Source organism: Xylaria bambusicola (genome assembly GCF_022495145.1).
Source record: "Xylaria bambusicola strain CBS 139988 unplaced genomic scaffold F5B22scaffold_1, whole genome shotgun sequence".
Classification (NCBI taxonomy): Eukaryota; Fungi; Ascomycota; class Sordariomycetes; order Xylariales; family Xylariaceae; genus Xylaria; species Xylaria bambusicola.
Window position 1 is genome coordinate 285,571 of NW_025953554.1, and position 27,768 is coordinate 313,338.

At 31.4% G+C, this 27,768-nt stretch overlaps 3 protein-coding genes across 3 annotated transcripts; 1 reads left to right on the forward strand and 2 right to left on the reverse strand.

Moving 5' to 3' along the window:
- The first annotated feature begins 4,699 nt into the window (after positions 1–4,699).
- Positions 4,700–8,715, forward strand: F5B22DRAFT_4275 (uncharacterized protein). Its single transcript, XM_047971723.1, has 2 exons — positions 4,700–6,450; positions 6,604–8,715. The coding sequence occupies exons 1-2, from the start codon at positions 4,912–4,914 to the stop codon at positions 8,464–8,466; spliced, it is 3,402 nt and encodes a 1,133-aa protein (XP_047836178.1). The 5' UTR covers positions 4,700–4,911; the 3' UTR covers positions 8,467–8,715.
- An 817-nt stretch (positions 8,716–9,532) lies between these two features.
- F5B22DRAFT_4308 (uncharacterized protein) lies at positions 9,533–10,015 on the reverse strand. The gene has a single exon (XM_047971751.1). The coding sequence runs from the start codon at positions 9,898–9,900 to the stop codon at positions 9,616–9,618; it is 285 nt and encodes a 94-aa protein (XP_047836179.1). The 5' UTR covers positions 9,901–10,015; the 3' UTR covers positions 9,533–9,615.
- Positions 9,549–10,927, reverse strand: F5B22DRAFT_582362 (uncharacterized protein). The gene is made up of 3 exons (XM_047973292.1): positions 10,331–10,927; positions 9,714–10,235; positions 9,549–9,632 (listed from the first exon to the last, which is right to left on the reverse strand). The coding sequence occupies exons 1-2, from the start codon at positions 10,632–10,634 to the stop codon at positions 10,132–10,134; spliced, it is 408 nt and encodes a 135-aa protein (XP_047836180.1). The 5' UTR covers positions 10,635–10,927; the 3' UTR covers positions 9,549–9,632; positions 9,714–10,131.
- Positions 10,928–27,768: the final 16,841 nt, after the last annotated feature.

A 27,768-nucleotide genomic window follows, 5' to 3' on the forward strand; every position in this document is an offset into this window, starting at 1 on the left:
GGAATCTTCAGCGCGGCGATAGGGCCAAGCAGGGCTTAAGAATTACGTTATTCTGAGGCTGAGGCTCTTCAATTTGTGTATCTCGTGAGATCCGTCCTTCTGTTAGCGCGTCTTAGTGCTCAGCTGTATACATATAAACAAATGTCGATATTCAGCACTACGGTATCCCACTTATTAGATCTCGTCTACTTAGTGTTCAAATCCAACGCGTATCTCGTAGCCGTGAAGATTTGTGGGTGATCTTCACTAAGCGTTGCGCTAACAGATTAGCCTGGAAGGTGGTTCTCATCAGCCTTCATGTGCACAGATGCTTACATATACGATCTCTTTGACGTTGCCGAGGATTCTTCGAATTGAATGCTGCTAATTGAGAAAAGCAATAGGATTTCATGATAATTAAATGATTCCGCCGATTAACGCGGCCTCACCGTGATCCTCTTCAGTGACACGTTTGTGAACATAGTGTTGATCTAATAATATGAGTTCCCGGAGAGATTCTGCGGAGGAACATCATGCCGGAACACTACACATCTATATTGTCACACACAAACGCTTACTGCAGATGAGAGTACGAATTCGCCATGACAGCGGTCAACTTCCCGAAACTTCGCCGGTATTATAGGGTCTAGTTACACAGTAGCTGGGAGAATATTGGCAGCTTTGCATCAACTTGTACGACTTCATGAACTCCGATATACTGCTTTTCGGATGCCGAACTACATGACGACCTACCTCGCCAAGTTTGAACCAAGCCCTATCTACGAGAAACCTAAGTTAGTGCAGGTAGACTACTCATTCAACGTGCTGGGTCTGTGCTTTTTCTCTAGACTAGACGTTAACTACCAACTTGGTAAGCTTCCTTTAGACATCGAATTAGTTTAACTAATCGAGCGTCAAGGCGCTAATGAGAAGATCGTTATTAGAATTGATATATCTACAGTACGCAGTAGTCACGCCAAATTTGTCACCAACTCACCGTACAAAAGAGGTACAACTGATAGAGAGCGTTTTCGTATCACGGGAGAGAGATGACATCGCAAACCCAAGACGTTTACGATTCCCCTTCCCCCACAAACATGCCTCAACCCTGCCAGTTGTACACTACGCTTACTAACTACCACGTGTGGAGTTGGTTGAAGATGACGGACAACGGGTATCGTTAGCGAGGCAACAAATCTTGGCTTCTTTTCCTACAAGGAAGATTTGATAAGATGCCATGTCAGCAGGAACCGATTGCCTGTTCGCATCATCTCAACAATCCCGTACCGGTAAGAGCATCTGGGCATGGCCAAGTCAAAATCTATACTACATTAAGGGTCCGAAATCCACAATCGACGCATGGACACTGCAATCTACACTACTGTACACTCTAAATTTCTAGTTCGATTGACGAATGCCAGGGACGAGCAGTGAGGCACGACAATCTCAGGACCTCTGTTATCTTCTCAATCAAACCAGCCTGGCTCAAGAAGAAGACAGCTCCGCTCACGCAGCTGCACCTGGCCAGAAGCAGACTGCCTGCAATTTGGTTAAGGATCGTTGTGCCCAGGTAACACGAACTTGGGAACACGCGTGCTGGAGCATCCCGGTAGTGCCTCAAGATGACCAGAATCGCATACCTATCCCAGCAAATACCGGGAGCTGGGCCAAAATGGGAACAACTCCCAGTATCAGCCACACCGGGGCGATCACGGGCGGCGCCGAGTGGGCATTCGATAAGTCTGTCGATATACCTATAGTAACTAATCAAAAAGCAGACATTTCATATCACTCATTCCCCAAGGCTATGCCCCTATATCACACTTGACGATCGCGACGGGAAGCTTTTCTTCTTCTAATGCGCGGGGCCCATTTCTCGCACCTGGACAAACAAACCCATACAGCCCGAGTAGGTAGTCTACTTAGGTGTCGAATGCTGTCAGTTTTCCTGCAGCTTCCCTGTCATGAATGAGGCTGCGAAAAAAAAAAAAACAGTTTGATTGAACTCCCAGGAGAAAGGGTAAGCGAGCTGCAAAGCCCCCTCAAATTTCCGATTGTGGTGCTGTGCTGCAGTTCGGACATCAGAGCCCGGTCCCCTTGTACGATAGAACCGAGTATTAAGCTTTCAATTCAACTACATTCCACGATGACATACCTTATACCTACATACCATTCTACGTGATCAGAAAGGGGCTGAAGAAATACAGTGCAGCAGATGCAAGGTAGTGTAGGTACGGGAGGTAGGTAAGATGTTTGGTGCTACTGTATCGTGCAAATTGTTGGTTGGTGATGGTCTCTGATATCACCTGCATGCTGACATGCATTGGCCTAAACACCCACGCTTCTCTAGACTCGTGATTCAACCTACAATTGTACTAAGTAAGTTGAGAGTAGAGCAAGTCTAATTGTTTCATTTCCAAGGAACGAGACGAGACTGGCGCAGCCTCTCGACGCCTCTCATACCCACTACCAAGGTACCCTACTGTATGGCACTGGATGATGCAATTTGGGACCGTGTCTTTTTTGCCCGTTTCTTTTTCTCACTTTAATGCGACGTGCAAACAGCTCACGAAACAAAATCACTGCAAATAAGCCGCGTACTGCCTATCAAAGCCTGTACAATTGTCCAGAAAGTAGGCAGACAACATTCCTTTCCGCCTATCTACCTAGATGGACATCTCGGCCTCAGTATACATCTGGCTCCAGACCTGTGTGCATACTCAACCGAGGCTTGTCAGTAGCAGCTGTTCCAACGCCACAAACAAACAGAATACGTGAAATTGACAATCCATGCCAAGTATCTTCTCCTTAAAAGTCAATTGAGCTAATTTCGGCACTGCTCATTAACGATGACGCGTCGAACATCGACGGCCTCAGTAAACCAGTCGATCGTGGACTGTTATGAATAGAGCTCCTCGTGCCCTGATAGTCCATGTAGAGACGGACCGAGTGATGGCTATCAACTCCCTTGCTCCAATATCAACAATCTCATCGAGATGTATATTTTAAGGCGTATTTCTGTAAACAGTCAACACCAAGGCTCACTCGAGTAACACACATGGCATCTACTGGGTAGGGTAGCTTGGAACATAACTTTGTCACAACTCAGTACGTACTCCGTACTGCCTCAGCTGTCATGCAGTTTTCCCGTTCGTAACACGATTTCGCTTCATTACCAGAAGGGCGCCAATACATGACGGATATACCTCAGTTTGCTAGCCAGTGTGACAATCTGCGGGTTTCAGAGCCGGACACAACAGCTGTCTAACGACGTTATGTGCCTCAAACGAGCAGCCGTACCATCATCCGGTTGTTTCTACCATTGCCCGTTCCACACAATCGGTATCGCGCCGGCGTTGGAAACCCTGCGAAATGTTTTGCAAACGGATCCTGGCGTCCATAGTACCATGCCGCCACATTCGAGCTAACAACTTAATGATATGGTATATAGATGTGGGAGAGAACACACAGACCTTCTCGTTCCGCGTCGACATACATATGTAAATGAATGCAGGGGTGATCTGGTCGATTGAGCCCTTTTGAATTGCTGGCTGGATCCCTGGCTACGTAGCATTTTAGCCCGAATGGATGACGACCGCGCTGGTAGCGGCCCGTTTAGTCTTGCACCCTTCCCCAAACTGGAGATCCAACCCCTTCCGTTTATTGGCGTTTCACGGAACGTGCCTTAGCGGCGAAGTTGATCTTGTCAATCGTAAATCGCAAATCGGCTACCAAACACTCGCAGAAGCAGGCCGTACGTACATAGCAAAATAGGTAGAGACCTCGATGAGGTGTATCTAGGTAATAATGCTTCCGTACATGCGATAATTGTATACGATCAGCGTAGGTGCATATCCGTTTTGAATTGCCGATTTCGCATCGTTATACACCCTACAGGCCACATTTTCCTTGACCGATATCCCCAACCACCAACAACTTGCAGCGCGATGTTGCCTTTTGTGATGGTAGCGTGCATCCCGCAGGCAAGCCCCGGTCAAAGGGCCCATGCGAAGATGGACGGACTGGACTAGGTTGCGAGGAAAGGGGCACGCACGATGCACGTCCGTCACCGGCCGGTTGGTGCCAAAATACCTCGATTGCCGGCCAGCGCGTCTCTGGCATTTCGTTTGTGTTTGAATTGCCTATGTAATAATACATTACATAGTAGGTAGACCTTGTCGTCTACATGTAAACTAATCCAGCTTCGATTTGACCTCAAAAAGACATATGGCCCTCCTCCCGGACCACCTTATTCCATCCCTGCTATAACTCAACGGCCTGAAGCGTCAAAGTTGACAACGAGCCAACCCGTTGATCGAATAGGGGAGAGGGACATACTGGGGCATCAGGCGCCAATACGGTATCTCCTCCAGACGCATCCTTGCAGCAAGCAAGCAGAAAAAAAACTCCTGCTCCTAGTCGTCCGTTTCCTTTCCACTTGGACCCTGATGTGGGAAGAATTCCAGGGCACGATCAGCAAAACAATCACAATTAATCCCCTTACCATTTCCCGTCAAATTTCCTTGGTTTTGTGAAACCCCTCGCAGCGCCCTCTGCTAGAAGAAACGTGCCGTGGGACCAACCATTGCGCATTCCCTCATCATTTCTAAGCAGCTTTTCTTGCTTCGACAAGCTGACCAGCTTGGATCCATTCTACCGAAGTCCTTTGCACTGCATGCATTCACACCCTACTCTTACTCATCGCACAGGCAGTCTCGAAGGTAGATTTCCAGCCTATGTGACTATTGGTCGGATCGGTGGTGCGGCACACAATACTTATGTTCTTTTTTCCCTGGTCCGCTTTCAATACAGTTCAGCAGTGAAGAACTTAAACCAACAATAGAACGCCTACTCAACAGGCGTCCGAAACAATAGTACCGGGAGCTACCAGGACTTGTGAAGCAGCCGCCCGGGCCAAGGAACAAAGAAGAGATGGACTCGAGTTTCGCAGAGCCGACCCATGCCGTTCCTGATCATGGGTCCTCGTCCTTACTACTAGGCGCTGTAACAGCAGGCGTTGGAGACGATTCTGGCGCGAGGGCTGTAACGGCCGTCACGGCCGACGCGGACAGGGGCCGTAGCAGTGGTAATGAAGACAGCCCAGCAGCGACAGCGATAGCGACAGCGACAGCGGTAACGTCTCCTATAGCGGTAACCCCAGTGGTGACCCCAACGGTAACTACAGCGGTAACTCCAGCAGCAGCAACGGCACCACCAGCGCTGGGCGGCAGATCTGGATCGGGTTTTTTCAGTTCGGTGCACGCACGGGCACCTGCACCTGCACCTGCACCTGCCACTACTACTGCCACTACCGCACCATTGCAAGCCCCCCAAGCCTTCCACCCGTCCTCAACGCCATTATCATCATCATCATCACCACCTGATTTCAATTTCCATCCTCCCCCATCCCAATCCCGCCCGCCTCTCACCAGACCGCGCACTCTCCACGCACACCGCCAAAGCCATAGCTCGTCCAAGCTGCCGGCCTATCGCTTTGCCGACTTGAACAAAGGGTCAATTGCTTCGCCTTTATTGTTGCAGCACCCGCAAAATAACCGCATCCCACCCTCGCCTGTCTCACCTGATTCGGATCAGCGTCCCGAAACACTGCTAAATACTGTTATTCACTCCTCCCCACCAAGCACCTCTGAGACCCGTGCCGCCCAAAATACCAATTCTAGGAAACGCAAGTCCTGCGACGTAGAAAACGTTGTCTCACGCCCTCCGCCATCAACACAGGTAGATGCAGTCAGATCTCGGGCATCTACCTTCCAACCTGAATCGGCTTCTCTCCCCGCAACCACGTCTTCAACCAATCTGAAGCGATCCACATCACTGGATACCGCCAGCGCTCCCCCGAACACCACAGGTGTTAAGTCACCTTCGGGTTCTTCTGAGACAGTCATCACGGTTCTTAAAAGACGCGCACCCACTTCCACATCTCCAAGTACGCCGTCAGAACAAGACGTCGACGCCGCCGCCGGCGGGTTATCCGCTGAGGCGACAACAAGGGGTAGTTTTTCCGGCCAGCGGGAGCTTCTACTACCCAAGTCATTACAAAGAACCGCATCAGATGATAGGAGGGTTTCCATATCGAGGAAGCCCCCCATATCATACAAACCGCGCACTAGTACCGGGGGTTCTGCCACTGGCGCCTCCATACCACCTATTCGGTCATTTCGATCATCTGGTGAACGACGTAGCCTAGTGCTCGACATGAACCTCAGAACTTCGCGCACCCACGACAGTGGAGACGATCATGGTGATTCGAGCCATCGCGATAGAACACTACGTGCTTTAGAGGGAAGACGAGGTGAGGATATCATGCAGTGGACACCACCCGACTCCGCCGGAGAGCGACCCGATGGAGATGATACAGGAGACTTATTTCTGAAGATCGCCCGAGAGGACTCTTCACAGCGCACAACTGACGGTAGCAAGATGTACCATATAGATAACCTAAATGCAATCGTAAGCCAAGCCCTCTCATTTCTATTGTTCTTAGACGTATGCATGTCTAGTACTCATTGCGCCCGGCTTTTTTTTCTTTTCCTACTAACCACCCTACACCGATGATGCTCCTATTGTATGAATCTTGTTTAATAACGACTAATTGTTTTCTAGTCTCGCGTAGCACGTAGTGCTCGCCGGCCTCTTTCAGTGGCCATATCGCCATACCAATCACCTTCATACCGATCCCCGTCTCCTCCTCGCATGTCTCGGCGCATGTCTGAACAGGAATCTCGGGTCAGAGGTCTCGGCTATGAACCAGGAGAGAGAACAGGTCCGCCTGTGTCTTACCGAGGACACACCAGGGAGCCGCACTCAGAAGATTTCAAACTTAGAGGCACTAGCCCATCAGTCCGGCCATCTCCTCTTACGCCCCGAACTTCCTACCAGGATTCATCAGAGCCTTCTTCTACACACCGAAGACGGCAACATTCCATTGATCGCAGCTCTGCCGTTTTGTCTCGAGCAGCCACCCTGAAACAAGCAAATGTTAATTATAGCCACCCTCGAGCGTACAACTCATCTCCTCTGGTACCGCAAACTACAGAATCTCACAGGAACGATGCGCAACCCAACGAGGGAACTCCTGTAGAGGGCACAGATTCGACAACCTCGACTGCTGCACCTTCGACAGTTTGGGATGAGCTAGAAGAGTTGAAATCACGGATTCATCGCCTCGAATTAACTGGGAAACTTCCGCCCACCTCGAGCGCCGCTATATCGCGAGCGTCTGATGAACGCCCACCGACTGCAAATACAAATGCCACAACATTATCGGCCTCGCCCAAACGTGGTACTTCTTCGAGCGTAGTACAGAGCACAGAAGCAACGCCAGCGCCAAAAGATAGTCACCCGCTGCTCAACTCAGCTCTAGCGAAATCTAAGGAATTTCTGGTACCCGAGGTTTATGACGCATTAGAAGCGGCAACCGTAGATGCTTTAGCTCTTACCGCCATGATGGGCACTGCTGGGCAGCCAGGTCCAATCTCTAGTGGGGCAAGCAATATTGGCAGCAGTACTGGAGCGGTCACTGATCGCCAGCTAAGGAAAAAGGCAGACAGTGTTTGTCGAAGCCTCACGGAATTATGCCTGGCACTAAGTGAACACGCAGGTGCGGCCAAACATCAACAAATAGTTGCACCACCTCCAGAAGATGCCACAGTGACCAGTCCTACGATCATGCAATTTTCGGGAATAGCAACACAGAGACGGCCGAGTGTCCCTGCAAACCGACCTATTGAGCTGCCGACAAGCCCGAGAACTATGTCCCGTTACGAAGAAAAAAGAGCTACTATTTTAACCGCCAGTGCTCTACCAAGCCCACGATACAGTAGCAATGTTCCTACAACGGCAGATGCCATCAGTGCTACTAGCGCAGGTCGTAAAAGCTCGCTTTTGTTCTCACGAGCTCGCCGTGCTGGAACCGAAGAACCTGAAGATGGCCGTAGGACTTCGACCCTTTTGAGAAGTCGCCGTGCTGGTACAGAGGAGCCTGAGGATGGACTGGATCGAAAGCCCATCTTAGTTCGTGGACGTCGTGCAACGCTCGATCCCGGTGAGGAGGACCCCCGGTTCCGTACACCCTCACGAGCTATAACTGAAGTCAATGGTTCCCGGCCACGCGAATACATATCACATCTCCCACCACCTCCTATCACCAAAGACGTCGATACCCTGGCAAACTCAGCTCTTCCAAGAAGGCGTCTTGTCGGCTCTGCGACCATAAACACACGGATGACGCAACCAGCAACAGTGACGACACCACAAACGCCGTCTTCTATTACACCGAACAGACGATATGTTGATAGAACCACGCCAAGCCGGGAAGTGACTTTTGACGCGGATGGACTGAGCGGTGATCGACCTCAACAACGGCAATTCTCTCTGGCTCGTTCTGGAAGCCTGAATCGTCGGGCCACCAACCGACAGAGTATGATTGCGACGCCCTCCAATACGACGACCAGTTATTATAGATGATAACTGAACGAGCCTATCACGATCATAACGACGATGTACCAATAAATGTGTCCGTGGGACAAAAAGGCGTTTTTTGTAACAGCATCTAGCATGAATAGGCGTTTTCCTCTTTTTGCTTCTGTTTCGTTTTCTTATCTTACTTGACGTAATCTTCCGAATACCCTTTTTTTCTATTTGGAACTTTTATGAAAGCCGCTTGTTCGGTCTTGGAGGGCGATTGTTGGAAGGAACCCGCGAATATCCACCGAAGTGGTGGAGGGTCAGTGGCCGTATATAATGTATCAATAAATTAACCTTTCCTGGCGGTTTTATGGTTTCGGAATGAAAAAAAGAAAAGCATTTTTTGTTTTTTAAGCATTGACAGAGACAGATGGGGGTTGGAGGCGTGTTGTGATTGTTATAATATATGGATTGTTTTTTTGATGTTTACTTGTTGTTTTTGATATATCTACCTAGGTAGTTATCTGATCAATGATCACTCTTAAGATTTATGCTATGCTATGCTATTCGCTGAGTTGTATGCTTGCGTGCAAAGTAGTGAGATGGAGTTGACGTAATTTCATTCGGCTCTGAGAGGACCTGGTGATGCTTTTGATTAGAAGATTTGGTCTTATTACTGGGTCTCGTAGTGATGTGTATATACATAATGTATACCTAAGTATGATTCAAGATCACGCACCTATTAGGATTGTTTGCCGTTCAAATGAGCTATTTGAATACTTAGCCCTCGTCAGTGGTTCAGTTAGTGGTCAGTGCGTACAGCCTTCCGTAGCGTATATAGCCTGACGAAGGTTATGACCTGGCAAGTCATTCCTTACTTCGTCACCATATAATTAATAGTATGTTTCCAGTATTTACCGACGATACTGCACATTATGCCCATCGTAATAATAGATTATATACGTATAAGATTAAAGGATATTAATTGTAAAAATATAGATAGAGGTTTTAAGATTAGATTAATTATTTAAGTCTTTTTAAAAAGGGGAAGAAGTAAGTTTAACTATATATACCTAGAATCTTATGAGCCTAAACTTCTATGGGATAGGGGACATGTCGCCAGGCAGGGCAGATCTCTCCTTGGCTAACCACCATACTTGATGTAGGATACTTCGTACAACCCTCTTAGAAACCAAGGCAGTGTCTGCCTTATACAAAACTCCTAGGTAAGCCAAAGCCATATGAACCACGACTTGCAATTGCATCAATGTCTTCAATCTTCCTACCGATCTTAACAAGGCTCTCAGTTTCAACATAGGTGCGACCCAGCGGGGGTACACGAGAGCGCAGCCTTAAGACCTCGTGCGCGAGATAGGAGTTAGTGAAGCACCAACAGTCTAGGTCTTTATAGCCGGTAACTTCCACGAAAGGCGCCGCATATAGCACTATTGCCTTCAGGAGAGCAGCTAAGTATGCAAAGACGAAATATTGCATCAATTAAATGCACTCTAAATCGGCCTCTCGGCAAGCATATCGAACGTCTGGAGGCGTAATCGCAGTCGTTGGACTTTTCAATAGATATAGAAATTTCAAACGGGCGCGCTATGAGTCATAATCCATAGTTACAAGTTGTTTTGTTCTCCAGATAATTTATTTCAGTGGCTCTTCTCCGTATTATTATTTTACATGCACCCATGTCTCGCCTTAGGAGGCCCATATCTGCCCCTATTCTCTCTTTACAAGAGCAATACTTGCAGTCCCAATCTGGAAGCAGAGGGTAGGCAGAGGCCCATTGCAGCCTGTGTGGAAACTGCCAGCGAGTTCCGTGCTGCAGTATCTTTGTCAGTACCTCACGCACTTTACGGGATCAAACGAGTTACATCTTCAGCATGATAGGAGAAGATGTGTTTATGTAAAACTCACCCATCTTCAAGAGTGTGTTGAATCTCCAGAGTCCATGAGTTGGGATTGGGGCTGTCCAAGACCGAGAAGGTGTAGGCATGGTCGGTGCAAGTAAAGCGCTGCGATGGGTACTCTGCCAACGCACCGCTGTCGCAGGTGATGGAGTGGTTTAACAGCGAGAAATGTACCGTCGTTGGTTCGCCGGTTAGACTGGTGCGCACAAAGTCGTTGACGATGATTTGCTCAATGGGTGCCGCAGCGGCGGGTGGCACTGGAGAAGCCCCAGCCGCCGCAAGTGTGAAGAGTGTTCCGGTGATGGACTTCATGATAACCTTCTTCTCGGGGATGGAGTGACTGCCAAGATAATAGTATGAGGTTGCTCGGCGGCGAGTCTTGAGAGTGTAATGGCTTGATGTGGGTGTGCCATAGCGGGCGGAACGAGGACATCATTATATCTCTTGCTTTTCAACCCCAGGTCGTAATATCTCGTATTGACGAAACGTGTGATGGGGAAATATGAAGTTTCACACATGCTCTGTCATTCGCTACCGCCCTGAAGTTCATCCATTTTGGTGAGCCCGGCACTGCTGCTATTTTCCCGTGCCTTGTACACCAATGCAACATAACGAGAGCCCGGATAACGTAGATGCTACGGAAAAGTGGGTCTACAGGCTTATAAGGCCAGGGTCAACATGACCTTGCTACCGGCCTGGCGACATGTCCCCTATCCCATGGAAGTTTAGGCTTATAAGATTCTAGGTATATATAGTTAAACTTACTTCTTCCCCTTTTTAAAAAGACTTAAATAATTAATCTAATTTTAAAACCTTTATCTATATTCTTATAATTAATATCCTTTAATTTTATATATATATAATCTATTATAATAAAGTATAAGGTTAAGCTTACTTTAATTATACTTAAGCATATAATAAATGTATTAAATATATACTATATTGGAATACTATACGCACTATAAAGGGATATTATAAAAATATATAAAATATATATTAATAAGGTTATATAACCTATAATAGCTATTAATATATATATATCTTTATATATATTTATATTTTAATTTTATTTTACCTTTCTTTTTTCTTTAATTTAAAATCTTTATTTATAATATTAATATAGCTATACCTTAAAACCTTAATTATAATATTATTTTAAGCTCCTTTTTTTTATTAATAAATACTATATAAATATATTACCTATATTTAATTATTATTATTTATAATTTATAAATTAAACCTTTCCTCCTTTTATTATTATATTTTATACTTAATAATAAATAAATATAACTTTATAATAAACCTAATTAATAAAATTAAACCTTATACCCCTTAAAATTAAAAAAACCCCAATTAAAATAAATAATTTAAAACGATTTTAATAATTATTATTATATATTATATTTAACATTTTTATAATTAATAAATAATTAACTTAAAATTTTATCCCTTTAATAAAGGAAGAAGAAATTAATATTAAATTTAAAAATAGCTTTTAAAACTTTTTAAACCTTAAATTAAAAGATATAACGCTTTTATTATTAAACCTTAATTTAAATAAAGGATTAATAAAACTACTTTAACTAATAAATAAAATAAATGCTATTAATTAAACTATTTTAATTTAATAATTATAAAAATAAATTACCGCTTTTTAAACTTAAATAAAAAAAGATAGCTTAACTTTAATATTATAAAAAAGTATAATTAAAAGTACCTTTAATAGAATTAACTTTAAGTTAATTAATATAATTATATAAGCTATCTTTAAAATAATTAGTTTAATAGGTAACCTTATAAGCTTAAACTTAAAATATATAAAAAAGGTTAAAACTTATAAAACTAATTTAAATACCTTTTTTAAAAATAAAGACTTATTTAATAATTAATTAAAAAAGCTAATTAATAAACTTAAAAAAGATATAATAATATATTATATTAAAAAAAGTTAAATATATTATATTATATCCCTTTTAAAGGAAAATGTTAAAAAAGTAATTAAGATTTACTTTTATTTTATTATTTAACTATATAATAATTTAATTAAAATAATATAAATATTAAAAATAATTTATTATAATTTAAATTAAAGTATTTAAATATAAAACACTTTAAATAATTTCTACTTTAAATTAAATTTTAATATTTATTAATTTATTTTTCAATTTAACAACCTAGTGTTATACGGAGGCTTCACTTCTAAAGGTAAGGCTTCGTATAACAGCTAAAATTGTATATTAATTCAAGTATGAAGAAGAAAAGAGAACTATTGTACAGTGGCCCATTCCGGCCAGGTCCTTTATAGGTTAAGGGCAATTGCGGTTTATGGGTCAGGTGGCAACAGCTGTCCAGACTGGTAGGCGCACACAAGTGTGGTGGGCCGTACGGTAGCCCTATACGCGTGAGGTACATGGGTACCTACTGCCACTGGCCACAATCTATAACTCCTAGTATTAAAGTTAAAGTTACCTAAGTTTAAATAGTTTTAATTCTTATAAAAATATATTAGCTTTAACCTTAAAATTAAAGTATTTAAAGCTAATATTAACCTATTAATATTATATAAACATTTTTATAATAAAGTAATAAAAGTAATATATAATTATAATTATTATTATAATTATTAAAAGAAAAGATAAATTATTAGCTTTATTAATTATAACCTTAATAATAAAAAGAACTTAAATAAAGGAAATATTATAATAAAGCTTAAAGGAATAAAACTTTTAAAGAAAAAGAAAAAAACCTATTAAAAAAATAATACTTACTTTAATTATAATAAAATAGGATATTATATTATAAATTACTCCGGAAAAAGTAAAAATATAGTTTAAATATAAAATAAAAAAAGTAAAAAAAAGTTTACTAATTCCTCTTTTATTAAATTTAAGTTAAAAAATTAATTAAATTATTAAAAAATTCTTTAATAATTTATAAACTATCTTTAATTTATATAAAAAGTAATTAAAATATTATTTAATTTATATATTTTATTTAAATATAAATAAATAATCTTAAAATAAAAACTATTATATTATATAATATTAAAGTTTAAATATATTTAATAATTAATTATAAATTAACTTATTATATTAATTATTAATTAAAAGTTAAGTTAACTATTAAAGATAACTTATTAATATAGTTAATTAATACCTTACCGTTACTTTAAAAGTAAAAGGATAAAGGTTTAAAGATTAAACCTTTTAAATTATTAATATTAAATATAATATTATAATTAATTTAAAGTAACTAATTAAAAATAAAGTTATTTTAAACTATACCTATTAAATATTATATTAATTAAAAGATTTATTTCCTTTTACTTTATTTTTACCTATAATTAAAATTGTATAAAAGTTTTTTAATAATTAATAAGTTAACCTTATTATCCAATAGGACGCTAATTAAAGGGATGCCGCTTTAGAAAAAAAATACATTATTTTAAAGTAATTAACTATATACCTTTAAAAAAACATCCAACCGGAAAGCCCAAAAATAAAGCAATTTTAAAATAAAAGGATTATTTAATAATTTATTAAAAAGATTAAATTAAACCCTAAATAAAAACAATAAAAGAAAAGGGTACTTTTAAATAAATTAATATTTATTAAATTTATTAAAGTAGCTTTAAAGATAGCTATAATAATATTAAAAAAGATTTAAAAAACCTTTAATAATAAATATATTTCCTTTTTATAAAATAAAAACCTTAAATATATTAAACTAATTTATTACTTAATCCTTAAGTAATTAATTTATTTAAAAGGGTTTTTTTTAAAAGTAAAAGTTAATAAATTATCCTTATTATAACTAGGATATAATATAATTCTTAAAACTATTATTAATAACCTTTTAAATAGCTCCCCTTAATATTAAATTTTAATTTAATACCTATTATTAAAAAAAGAAGTAATAGATAAATTATTAACCTATAGCTTTATTAAACCTTATATAAAAGTAAATATTTCCCTTATTCTTTTTACCCTTAAACTAAATTTAGCTAAAAGATAGTTTTATATTAATTATTAATAAAGAAATAAATATTTAAAAGATTATATTATTTTAACATTAAATTTAAATAATATTATATATAATAATTAAAAGGTTAAACATTATATTAAGTTTAATATTATTAAAGCCTTTTATAAATTAAGGATAGCTTTAAAATTTTAATATTTAATAATATTTTAAATTTAATAAAAAGTATTTTAATAATTAATCCTACCCTTTAAATTAAAAATTAACCTTATTTAATAGTAAAACTTTATTAATTCTTAATTATATAAATTATTTAACCTTTTTATTAATACTTATATTAATAATATTTTAATATTTATGAATAATAAAAAAGAATATTAAGAATAATATAAAGAAGTAATATATTACTTGTGACGGAGCGGCATGGCGCTTTTACTAGCGGCACAGCGCTTTCGCCAGTGGCGCAGCGCTTTCGCTAATGGCGTAGCACTTCTGGCTAGTAGCATAGTACGCCCCTAACAAGGGCGCACTACGCCCCGGTAAAAGCACACCTATAAAAGCGCTTTTAACAAGAGCATTATATTCCAAGGATTAGCCGGAATGCCTATATAGTTAGAATTTTTTATATACTTTATTATAGGATTAATAATAAAATAATACTTTTAACTTAACTTTAAAAACGTTACTTAAAAATGCTAGTTTAATTTTATTAATTATAAATATCCGTTAAAATTATAAACCTGGTTTATTTATAAATTAGGTTTTTAATTAGGATTAATATTCTTTTACTATTAATTATATAAAGCGTACTTTTTTTTTTTACCTTTTAATTATTTAATATTTATAAGTATACTTTATAAATATATAATGTTTAAATTAAACTTAACGGAATTTATTATCCTAAATAATACTATATTATATTTAATTAAAGATTGGATTAATTAGTTTACTTATTTTTAAATATATATAAAGGTATATAACATTTAAAGAATAGTAAACCTAAATTCTTTATAAACGTTTAAAGAGGTTAATACTTTTTTAAACCCTTAAATACCTTTAACTTTTATAAAGAAGTTTATAAAGGAAAATATTATAACTTAAAAAAAAGTAGCTTATATTAAAGCTATAATTAAATAGGGATTAAAGCATAACAATCTTAACAAACTAATATTAATCCTAAATTAAAATATTAATAATAAAAAGCTTAAGGAATAATATAATAATATTATAATAATATAACTATTAAAAATAGTTAAATAAAATGCTTTTATAATTAAATATAATATATTTTTTAATTAAATTAATTATATAATTAATAAAAACTACTTTAAAATTGCTTATATAATAATTATTAATAATAATAAACTATAGATTTAAAACCTTATTAAAGCGCTTTAAAATACTATTATTTTATTAAAGTTTAATATTTTAATAATAATCTAATAGGATTATTATACTATGCTTAAAAGGGCAAACGTTAGAAATATTAATATAATAAAATAGTATTAAAAATAGGACCTAATATATTAATATATTAAAGTAAGGGATATTTTAAATATTAAAGAAGTTTTAATAATAAAAAACTTCCTAAAAGTACTTTTATAATATATAATACCTTTATAAATAAATATATAGCTAATAAAAGTTATTAAGGATAAAATGCTAAAAAGATTAATTATAATATTAAATAATTTTAATAAAGTATTTAAAGGCTTTATTAATAAAAATAATATATAAGGGTATAAGGGTATAACGATTTTTATAACGCTTAATATAACCTCTTTAAATAATAATTTAAATAATAGCGCCTTTTAGAAATCTTTAAAAGCGTATAGAAAAAGGAAGGGATATTTATACCTATATATTTAAACCTTAAAGAAATGCATTTATAAAAACTATAAAAATGTAAAAGATTATAATTTATAATTATTAAAAAAAGTAACCTATATTTAATAAAACTATTAAATAAGTAAACTATTAAGGATATTAAAATGTATTATAAATATATTCGTTAGGATAACCTATATAAAACTATCTCTATTAATAAATAAAAGGTTACTTATAAAGGAACCCCATTTAATTAAAAATCAAATAGGAAAAAGAAATTCCTTAACGGATAAGTTATATATATTATAATTAGCCCAACATTTCTATTATTAAGGGTATACCTAATAAGACTTAATTTAAAGAAAAAGGAACTATACTCCCGTTATAAATAATACCTTAATTTTATATAATTCTAATAATCCATTATTAAAAAGCATTTAAAGTATTAAGGTATACTTATTTAATATTAATAAAATTAAAAAAGCATTTATTACTAATATAAATAAAGGCAATATAGTTTTAAAAAGCTTTTAAAGCATTAAAGCATCCTTATATAATATAGCTTTAAGCAAATAATAATAATAATCTATATACTAATATATTTTATTTCCTTAAACTATAATAATAAAAATGTAACGCTTTATAAATTGCACTTTATACTTTTATATTAAATTATTAATAAAAATTACTTTATAAAAGCAATTATTAACCTATTCTACCTTTTAAATAAATTTAATCCGGGAATATATTTAACCTTTAGCTAGATATTATATATATTATTAAATAATATACTTATTAATAATTGTAATATACTATACCTAATAAACTAAAAAGAATTATTAAAATTAAAAATATTTATTTTAATTAAAAATAAAAAAATAATAAATATAAAAATAATATAATTCCTAATTTTTAATATAAAAAAAAGGATTATTAAAAATATATTTAATAGTAAATATAGGTTATATTTTATAAATTTAATACTTATTAAAGTAATACTTATTAAAGGCTTTTATATTAACATTATTTTTAAAGTATATTTATAAAATAGTAAAATTTAATATTATAGTTTAAACTATATATTACATTTTAAAAAAATTAAAAATAATATCCTTATAGTAAAGCTAATTAAATAATATAACTTAATATTCCTTAAATATAAATCTATCTTTATTTATTTAAATAAGTTCCTTATAATATTAATAATAAATTTCTTTATAAAAATTTTAATAAATATAATAGGATTAATTATAAATATTAATAAAGCTAGGAAATAAAAGCGCTTATAAAGGCTATTAAACAATCCCTTAAAACTATAAAAGGATATAAAAACGCTATAGCATTTTAAATTAAAATATTTAAAACTATATATGCTTTAAGCATTTATATATAAGGCATAGAATATAAAAATACTAAGTATACCTAAACTTAAATATAAAGACTATATAGTAATATACACTTATTAAATACTTTTAAAAAAAACATTAAAAAAGTACTCTATAAAACTATTTTAAAGAATTAATTAAAACTTATTTAATTACCTAAAAGGTTATAATAGTATAAACTAGTTATTTATATTTAAAGATAAATTTAATAGCTATATTTAAGTATACCTATTTATAAATAAATTATTAAATAAAGTTTTTAATAAACTATATAGGTTTAAACATTAAATAATATATTATTTTTAACTTCCTATTTATAAATTTTAAAGTAATAATAAAAAAGTAATAATTGTAATAAAGGGTAAAATGCATTATAAGATTTAGGTAAAAAACGAAGGAATTAACGCTAAACTCTTTTTACTTTATTAAAAGGAAAGCTCCGGGGGAGCTAAAAGAGCAGGAAAAGAAATAATCGAAAAGGTATTAAAAATATTACTTAAAGCAGCATTCCTAAAGAAGTTATAGCTTAAAGCAGCCTAAACGATAGCCTAGCTATACAATATAAGCCCTTTAAAGGTATATAATTTATATATGCCCTATAAGGTATTAAAGCGTTAGTTTATTTAATATTTTTAATAATATATACCTAAAAAAATAAAGGAGCTAATAAGTAATTTAAAGCTTAATTGGAATAGTATTTATATATATAAATATAAAATATATTTATTAAAAAAGGACCGTAATATAAATAAATATAAATATAATTATAAGGTTAAACCTTAAATATATATTAAATATCTAATAAAATATAAATTAACTAAGGTATATTAAATATAAATATTTTAATTAAAAAAGGTTATTATTATTAGGAATATTAAATTTAATAAAAAGCTTTATTATAATAAAAAGTAAAAGTATTTAATAATAAAGGTTATTAAAGTATATATAAAGCCTTTATAAATTATAAAAAAGGTTAAAGACTTTAATAATATTAGGGATATCTGGTTAAAAATAAGGGATATAATATTTAAGTTAAATATAAATATTCCTATTAATAATAGGGGGAAAATACTATATAACTTTATTAAGCCCTTTATTACCCTTTTAAAGGAGTAAGAGTTAAAGGTAGGTATACCTAGGGATTAAGAAAAAGGATCCCTTAGGGGTCTGTAATATAAACTTATAATTCCTTAAAAAACACCTAAGCTAGATAGGTACCATTTTATAATAAAGAGCAACTTTAGCAATATAAATTAAATAGGAAATAATATACTTTAAAGAGCTATTATATTAAGTATATAAAGTAATAGGTTATTATTAATAAGCGTACCTCCTATACCTAAAGTAAGGCTTTAACCATTAATTAAAAAATAAAGATACGAATAAAGGGTATTCCCTTTAATAATAAAGTTAAGTTAAAGAGTTAAAAGTATAGCCTTAAAGCTTTAAAATAAAGATTAAAAGTATTTAAGGAGAAATATTAACGCTGCTATCTTTTTAACTATAATATTTTTTAATAATAAAATATATATCCTATATAATAAATATTAAAAAGCATTCCTATAAACGTTTTTATTAAATATAATAAAGGCATTATATTAAGGGAATAAAAAATATAAAACCCTTTATATTATATTTGTAGCTATAGTTGCTTATAATAAAAAAGTATAGTTAGGATCCTATTAAGGGCATATATATTATAGCAACCTGGAAAATCCGCCACTTAAAAGTTAGAAAAATCTTAGGATATACACCCTAAAAAAGAAGTTTAAAAAGAATACCGAAAAGGAATTTTAAAGGTTAAAAAATATAGGCGCTTTAAAGGTTATACTTAAGAAATAGTTTAAAGATGCCCCGTTACTATTAAAATAGGTATTTATTTATAAGTTTAATAAAAAGGGCTATTTAAAAATATATAAATTATAGGTAATTATAAAAGGGGACCTTTAAGCGGAAAATACCCTATAGTTAACCTATGCTATAACTTTAGCTATAAAAACGTTTAAACTAATAATAGCATTAGCAGTATACTTAAACTTAGAAATTAAATAGTATAATATAATAAAGGTATTCTTAAATATTATTTAAAAAGAATAAAGTATAATTATAATAAATCTCCTTAAAGGATTTATAAATAGAAATAAAGTTAGTCTATTAATATATACTTTATATAGGTTATAGGATTTACTATTGCTATAATATAAAAAGTTTATAAAAATGCTTTAAATTAATAGTATAATTGCTTTTCTAAAAAAGCTATACCTATTTTATATTTTAAATTATTATATATTTATTATCTTTTATATTAATAACTTTTTAGTTTTATATAAAAAGGATTATTAATTCTAAATGTAAAAGATTATTAATTAAATTAAAGGCATTTATAAATTTAAAGAATAAAGAAATGCTTTATAATTTTTTAATATAAGGATAATTAAAGATAAAAAAAAAAAAACTATAACATTGCTTTATAATTAATATATTAAAAAAATAGTAAAGCATTATAGACTTAATAATTAAAGCTAGGTATTAATAATTCCTTTATTATATAAGGAATTGAAAAAGTTTTTAGGATAGGCTATAAAGCGTAAAATCAAGGCATTCCAAAAGCGTATTAGGATAATTCTATATAACATTATTATATTAAGATTAAATATAGCCTATATAGTAGTATAATTATTAAAGTTTTTAACTAATTTTAAACTAGATTACTTAAAGGTAATAAACTAAATTATTAAATATATATATATTATAAAGTTTTTATATATTATATATAACAATTAAAATATAAATATATAAATGCTTATTATAGTAGGAAATACCTCCTTTATAAATAATTAAAAAACTAAGCGCTTTTTATATAAGTATATTATTTTATTATTTAGGGGTATAATTATATAAAAAGCAATATAATAAAGCATAGTTATTATATTAACAATTAAGGCTAAAGTAAATGCTTTATTATTTATAGGAAAGGAAATAATAATATTTAAATAGCTTTTTAAAGATATTATATATAACCTTAAAGAAGTATAAATAATCTTTTTAAATAATTAATAAACTATACATTTTATAATAAGGAAAAATAAATATATTAATATTTAGCTTTATTATATAAATATTTAAAATATATAAATAAAATAAAAGTATATTAAAGGATCTTTTAAAGTTATATACTTATTAATAGTATAAATACCCATTAATAAACTTATTAAAAATATATTAAAAGTATAGTTCAAGCATTTTAGGGCATTTATTAACTTAAAAGATAGAAGCGCTATAATTATAAAGAATAAATAAAAAAATAAATATACAATTAATCCTAAGTATAAAGCCCCTTTTAATTTCTATTTAAAAATTTAAACTAAATTAAAATAATAAGTAGTAGACTATACCCTATAGAAATAATAGTATAGTAATAGGAGGAAAAGGAGGAAAAGGAAAGTATCCTTTTTAAAGGAAGGAACTAGGTATAATAGGTTTATCTTTTTTTTCTTCTTCTTTATCTTTTTTATCTTTATCCTTAAAGGATAAAAAATTACTAGGTATAATAATATTAAAAACGGGTATTACTTAATTAATAAGAAAAGGTATAGCATTCTTTTTCGTTTTTTTTTTCTTTTATTACTTTAAAGAGTAAGTAGCGTAATAAAACTTAATAGCCTTTATAAAGGTATCCTTTAAAGAAAACGCTTTATAAAGGGCTATATAAACCTTTTAAATAGCTTAAACGCTTATTAAATAATTAAAGTATATTAAAAAAATTATAAAAAAAAAATTAAACTTATATCTTTATTAATTATAGGAGTTAAAAGGGTAGTAATAATAGTAATAGTAGTAATAATAATATAATAAAGGCTATAAAACTAATTAGCTTAATTATTCTAATTAAATATATATTATAAACTTTATAATAATAAAAGCTTAATAATTTTACCTTAACTTTTTTTATATTATTAACCTAAAAGTATTAAAGATACCTTATAATAGAAAAGAAATATTTAAAGTATTTATATAGGTATATATAGCTTATAATTCTTTTAGCATTAAAAGTACCGAAAACCCTTCTTAGCTACCTATTTATAAATGCTTAACCTTCTTATAAAGGAGGACTAAGCATATTAATTATAGGAAATTGGAGTAAGTTTTAACACTATTAATAATTAGGCGCTAAAGCTAAAGGCAATAGAAAAAGCAAATAAAGATATAATAAGGAAGGAAGCGTAGTAAAAATAAATAAAGATATAGGTAATATATATAATAGCTAAAGTATTTTTTTCCTTTTCCTCTTTTTTATTATTTTTGTTATTATTATTATTATTTTTATCTTTATCCTTATCCTTATTATTAGTAATAGTAATAATAGGGGTAATAGGGGTAAGCGGGTAAGGGGGGGGAGCTAGGTATAAAGGTAATATAGGTATAAAAAAAAAAAGGGAGGTAAAGCTAAAGCTAAATAAATATAAAAAAGGAAGGTTGAAATTTATATTAAGTTTTTTCCTATATTAATATTTATATTATATTTTTTATAAACTTTAAATAAAAGTATATTATACTTTATAAAAATTAATTAAAAATAAGCTATAGAAATATATTTATATATTAAAATTGCTACCCTCTTTTAAAAAGGAAAAACTAATAGGGTAAAGGTAGGAAAAAGCTTATAATAATATTTCTATATATATATATTAATATAATTCTTTAAACCTTAAAAGTATATAACGTTAATAATATAAATAATATTAAATTATAATAAATATACTTTTAAAAAATATATATTTTAAGGAAAATAATACTATATAAAAAAAATAACTTATTAAATAAGGTTTTAACTATTAATAAAAAGCAAAAAGTTAATAAATATATTATAAAATAAAGGGTATTATATATATTATATAATATATTAAAAATTATAAAAGGATAAAAAGAAAAAAGAAAAGGGAAAAAGCTTTACTTTAAAATATTAAAGGGGATATATATCCTTTATATATTATACTTTTAAATATATAATTACTATAATAATATTAAGTAAATAAATAATAAGATTTTATATAATAATAATGCTTTTTAATAAAGTATTTATTAATATATTAACCTTAAATGCTATATTTAATAAATATAAGTAATAAAGGTTATTTTAATAAATATTAAGTGGTTAATAATATAAACATTATATATTAACTTTAAACGCTACTATAATAAATATTAAAAGTAAGGTATTATAAATAATATATAAAAATAATTATATAACCTAATATTATAAACTTAAAAAGTATTAATTAAAGCAAATATATTAATAAAAAGTAAAATATAAAGTATTTAAATTATTTTATTTATTTTAATTAATAAAGGGTTAAATATATATTAAAAGGAAATTAAGTAAAAATACCCTTAAAGTTAAAAAAGTAAAAATAGGTCCAAATATATAAAGGAAATATTAAATATACTATAGTTTATTAACTATATAAAGCGTTAAAGTTAAATAGTTAACTATATAGCAATATTATTTAACTAGGGGGTATATAATAGAATAACGCAGCGCTTTTACCAATAGCGTAGCGCTTTTGCCAGTAGCGCAGCACTTTTGCTAATAGCGCAGCGCTTCTAGCCAATAGCGTAATACGCCTCTAACGAAGGTATACTATGCCCCGGTAAAAGCGCACCTATAAAGGCGCTTCTAATAAGGGCATTACACTCCGAGGATTAGCCGGAACGCCTATATAGTTAGAATTTTCTACGTACTTTATTGCGGGATTAATAATAAAACAATGCTTTCAACTTAACTTCAAAAACGCTGCCTAGAAACGCCGGTTCAATTCCGTTAACTATAAATATCCGTTAAATTACCTTTATAATATTAAACTTTAAAGAAATATAAAAAAATCCCGCTTTAATGTAACTTTTATAAATTATTTAAATATAATTTTAAAAGCTAAATAAGGTATTTAAATAAACCTTAAAAAAATAAATACTATTATTAATTAAAAATTTAAAAACCTAATTAATATTTAAGCTATTTATTTATTTTTAAGGTTATATAACTTTATTTAAATATTTATATATTATATTAATAATATAGTTAAACTTTTAAACTGTTTATTTAAAAAGGGTATATTATTTAAAATAAATAATAAATAATAAAGCGCTTTTAAATTAATAAAAAAGTTAACCTATAAAGTATTAATATTAACCTTCTTTTAACTTAACCAATTAATTAAAATTAAAATTAATGCTTTTTAAAATATTATTAATAGAGCTATTTAATAATAATAAAAAAATAGCATTTAAAAGCTTATAAAATACTTTTTAAAAACTATATTATTAATTAAATAAACCTATTTTATATAAAATAAGGAACTATTAATTATAATTTAAACTATAAAGTATAATTATTTAAAGCTATTAAATATAAAGTTCTTTATAATAATTAACTATTAAACTTTATTATATTTTACTATTAAAAGAATCCTTTTTATAAAATAAATAAAATAGGTAAACTTTTTATTTAACTTTAATATTACCTTTTGATATTAGTTTAATTAAAAGAATGTAATAATAAATGTACTATTTTATAAAATAATTAATTTATTAATCATTAAAGCTTATAAAGTTAAAAAATATAATATAGCTTTAATCCTATTTAAAGCTTTAAAAAAGCTAATAATTATTATAAAAAAGAAAGTAATAATATTATATAACTTTAACTTAATAAACTTAATTTAATAAAAAAACGAAAAATAAAGTTTAGGATGTAAAAATTATTAATTAATTATCTTAAAGCAAACTTTTAACCTAAAGGTTTATTTTTAAACAGCTTTAATTAAAAAAGCCCACTATTTAATAATCGCTATTTACCCTAAGCAAAATAAATACATTAAAATAATTAAATAGGATTACTATTAACCCTTATTAAAATAAAATATTTAAATATATATTTATAATTATTATAATTATTAATAAAATAAAATTCCTTAAAATAAAACACTTAAACTATTATATTTATTATTAATCCTTATAATTATTTAGCATTATATTATAATTAATAAAAAGGATATACCTTTAAATAAATATAGCTATAATTATATATAAGCATTTATTAATAAATTTAACCGTTTATTAATTATAATACTTAATAAGAAAAATAATATAATAGAAAATATAATATATTAATATTATAAATATATTTATTATTTTTTAAGTTTTTTAAAGGTATAGATTTTAAATAATATAAAACCCTTTATTTTACACTTTTTAATAAAGATTAATAAATTAACCTATATTAAATATTAATATAGGAATACCCTTTACCTTTAAATATAAAGAGCTATAAAGTTTATAAATTAAAAGTTAAATTAATGGTTATACTTTTATATTAATAAATATTAAAATAATTAAAGCTCCTATTTATTTATATTAAATTTTATATAGTTATAATACTTTTTAATATTTAATTATTAATATAATATTATTAAAGGTTTTAATAGGAATTAATATAAAAAATCCTTTATTATTACTCTTATTAAATATTATTAAAAAGATAATACTTAAAAGGCTAGCTTAATAATTAATATAATAAACCTATAAGGTATAAAATGTAGTTTATAAAGTAGTAAAAGCTATATAAAAGAAATAAAAAGTATAAATAAATAAAAAGCAATACTTAATAAACTTCTATATAGGAAATAAGGTCTTTTTAAAAAAAAAAAAGCTTTATAATTAATAGCTTAACTACTTAATTGGACTTTTAATAAATTAAACCCTTTAAAATATTTAAAAAGAAAGGATATAGCTATATATTAAACCTTTTAAAGTTAATAAAAATAACCAACCTCTTTTATATAAATTAACTATATAAAGTAAGTAAAAATCTATTACTTTAATAAACTTAATTATTATTAAAACTTAAAAATATTAAAGAAGAATTAAAATAAAAAGTTAAATAGTTATTTAAGTTATAAATAATAAAATATAATAAAATGCTATAATATTAAATTGCTTAAAAAGATTATAACTTTAATAATATTTAATACTTAATAAAGAATTTTAAAAACTTATTAATTAAAATATAAAAGTTTTATAAAAGATAGCTTAATATATTAAAACTGTTTAAATAGTTAAATAAATAAATAAAAGCTATAATAATTAATAAATTTACTATTAACTACTTTAATAATAATATTGTTATATAAAATAGCATTATAATTAAAACTAAATGCTATAAATAATTCCTTAACCCATTTTATACCTATATTTTAATTTTAATAGGAAAAAGTATAATAAATATATTAAATATATATTATATTAAAATATTATATATATTATAAAGGGATATTATAAAAATATATAAAATATATATTAATAAGGTTATATAACCTATAATAGCTATTAATATATATATATCTCCACGTATACTTATATTTTAATTTTATCTTACCTTCCTTTCTTCCTTAGCTTAAAATCTTTATCTATAGCATTAATATAGCTATGCCCTAAAACCCCAATCATGATAAAGCGTATACTATAAGTTATATTATAATATTAATATATAATTATAAAGAAAACGCTATATTATTAAGGTGATTAGACTTATTTACGATTAAAGCTAAATGGGCAATTAGATCCACTCTAAATGGGCAGTTATCGGGCTGTTCCAGTTGCCTGTCATCTGTAGCGGTATTAGTTACACTGTATACCACCAAAATTAGTATGGCACGCTATGTACCACCCATGTTGTTCGATGAAGCTGAAAAAGACGCTGGAGTGCTAGATCGTGAGTTTATTGGTGGAGGCATCGTAAAATTGATGAAAAGTTGAAAGCGTGTAGAGTTGTTAATAGTAGAAGTGTTGATTGAAGGCAGAAGTGTTGAAGGTGAAGGTGTTGAAGTTAGAGGTGGGTGGGGTGGGGTGGGGTTGGTGATAGCTTCAAGTTGCGGGTGCAAGTGGGTAGGTAGGTTGTTGGGTTATTGGGTGAGTATCAGAAGGTTATGAAGGATTGTCAAGGCAAGATGTAGTTTTGGTGGGGAACTGTACATAAACTGTATAACCAGACGACAGCCAGCTGTAGCAGCCCGATAACTGCCCATTTAGCTTTGCTCTTATTTAGGGTAGCAACAGCTTCCTAGAGATGGATAGAGAGAGGATACTACGTTACAATTTGGAGTCGGGTTTTCGATGGATTAGCTCCTTCGTTGGGACGACCGTTGCTAGACGCATGTCTTCAGTCCAGGTAAAAATATATTGGACTATATTATCGCATGTCCCGATTATAGTCTATCAATATCGGTTTATTAAAGGAGCAAATATTTGGTTAATGATTATGCGCGCACTTATATGTGTGAAAATTAGCTGGGAGATATCTTCTAGTAGTACATCACCCCCCGCAGTATGTGAGCAGCTACCGGCAGTCAATGTGTATATTTCGGGTGCCAGTTATATACTCAGGCGTTGGTCGTGCCTTTGCACTACGAGGGTTGGTGTTTCGTGTTTCCTTTCCTCTTTGCTTCCATCCACCAAACACATTAATTAATATCTATTGCCAACTGGGAGAGATTCAACATGTCGTCTTCAAAGCTGGCCAGGTTTCTAGCTATGTCCCTCCTTGCGGCTTTGCCGGCAACCTCGGGGTACAACGTCCGACAAATCGTACCCGTCGTTTGCAACTGCTCGTCTAAAGAAACGCATTCTGCTAAAGTAGATGGGCTTTGCAGCGCTGCAGGCGGCGCGCCAACGTAGCTTACCTACGGGGGTGTTTGGAATCCGCTACCGCCCGGGGGAGTTATAGGGGGCATCCAATGGATGACGGTACGAATCCTTTTTGCCATCTGAAGCCTTGGTTGCTGTTTTCTCTTTGACTGTTAACATATTCACCTGTATCTTCCAGTGCTATACCTATCGTGGCCGGGAGAGTGCCGAGGAGGTTTTCACGGATGAGAACTGTCGCGCGAGATTCGGAGAGAGCTACGAGGCGGACTGCGTCGACTATCCCGACTATCCAGGAACGGAAAATACAGGGCTGGATTAAGATAGGCGGCTAATAGAGCTGTCTCAAATTGTCTTGCTTCTGCTTTAGATCAGATACCTAAGTGGTTATTTGTGGATAGGATACGAGCTGCACCAGCCATAGTCGGGCCCATTGTAACCGCTCAATGAAAGTCTATACGATGTAGCGCAATGTACCTCATACCGCAGGCTAAGTTAACAGGAGTCACTTTTGGACCCGGATTAAGCACCATTATGGGTCTACTTTTGGCTCC

Excerpts from the sequence above, each read along its gene's own strand:
- F5B22DRAFT_4275 (XM_047971723.1), top strand. The coding sequence starts at position 4,912 with ATGGACTCGAGTTTCGCAGAGCCGACCCATGCCGTTCCTGATCATGGG. Across the intron at positions 6,451-6,603 it reads TAGATAACCTAAATGCAATC|TCTCGCGTAGCACGTAGTGC; the intron begins GTAAGCCAAGCC and ends ATTGTTTTCTAG.
- F5B22DRAFT_4308 (XM_047971751.1), bottom strand. The coding sequence starts at position 9,900 with ATGCAATATTTCGTCTTTGCATACTTAGCTGCTCTCCTGAAGGCAATA.
- F5B22DRAFT_582362 (XM_047973292.1), bottom strand. The coding sequence starts at position 10,634 with ATGAAGTCCATCACCGGAACACTCTTCACACTTGCGGCGGCTGGGGCT. Across the intron at positions 10,236-10,330 it reads TCAACACACTCTTGAAGATG|GCACGGAACTCGCTGGCAGT; the intron begins GGTGAGTTTTAC and ends AAAGATACTGCA.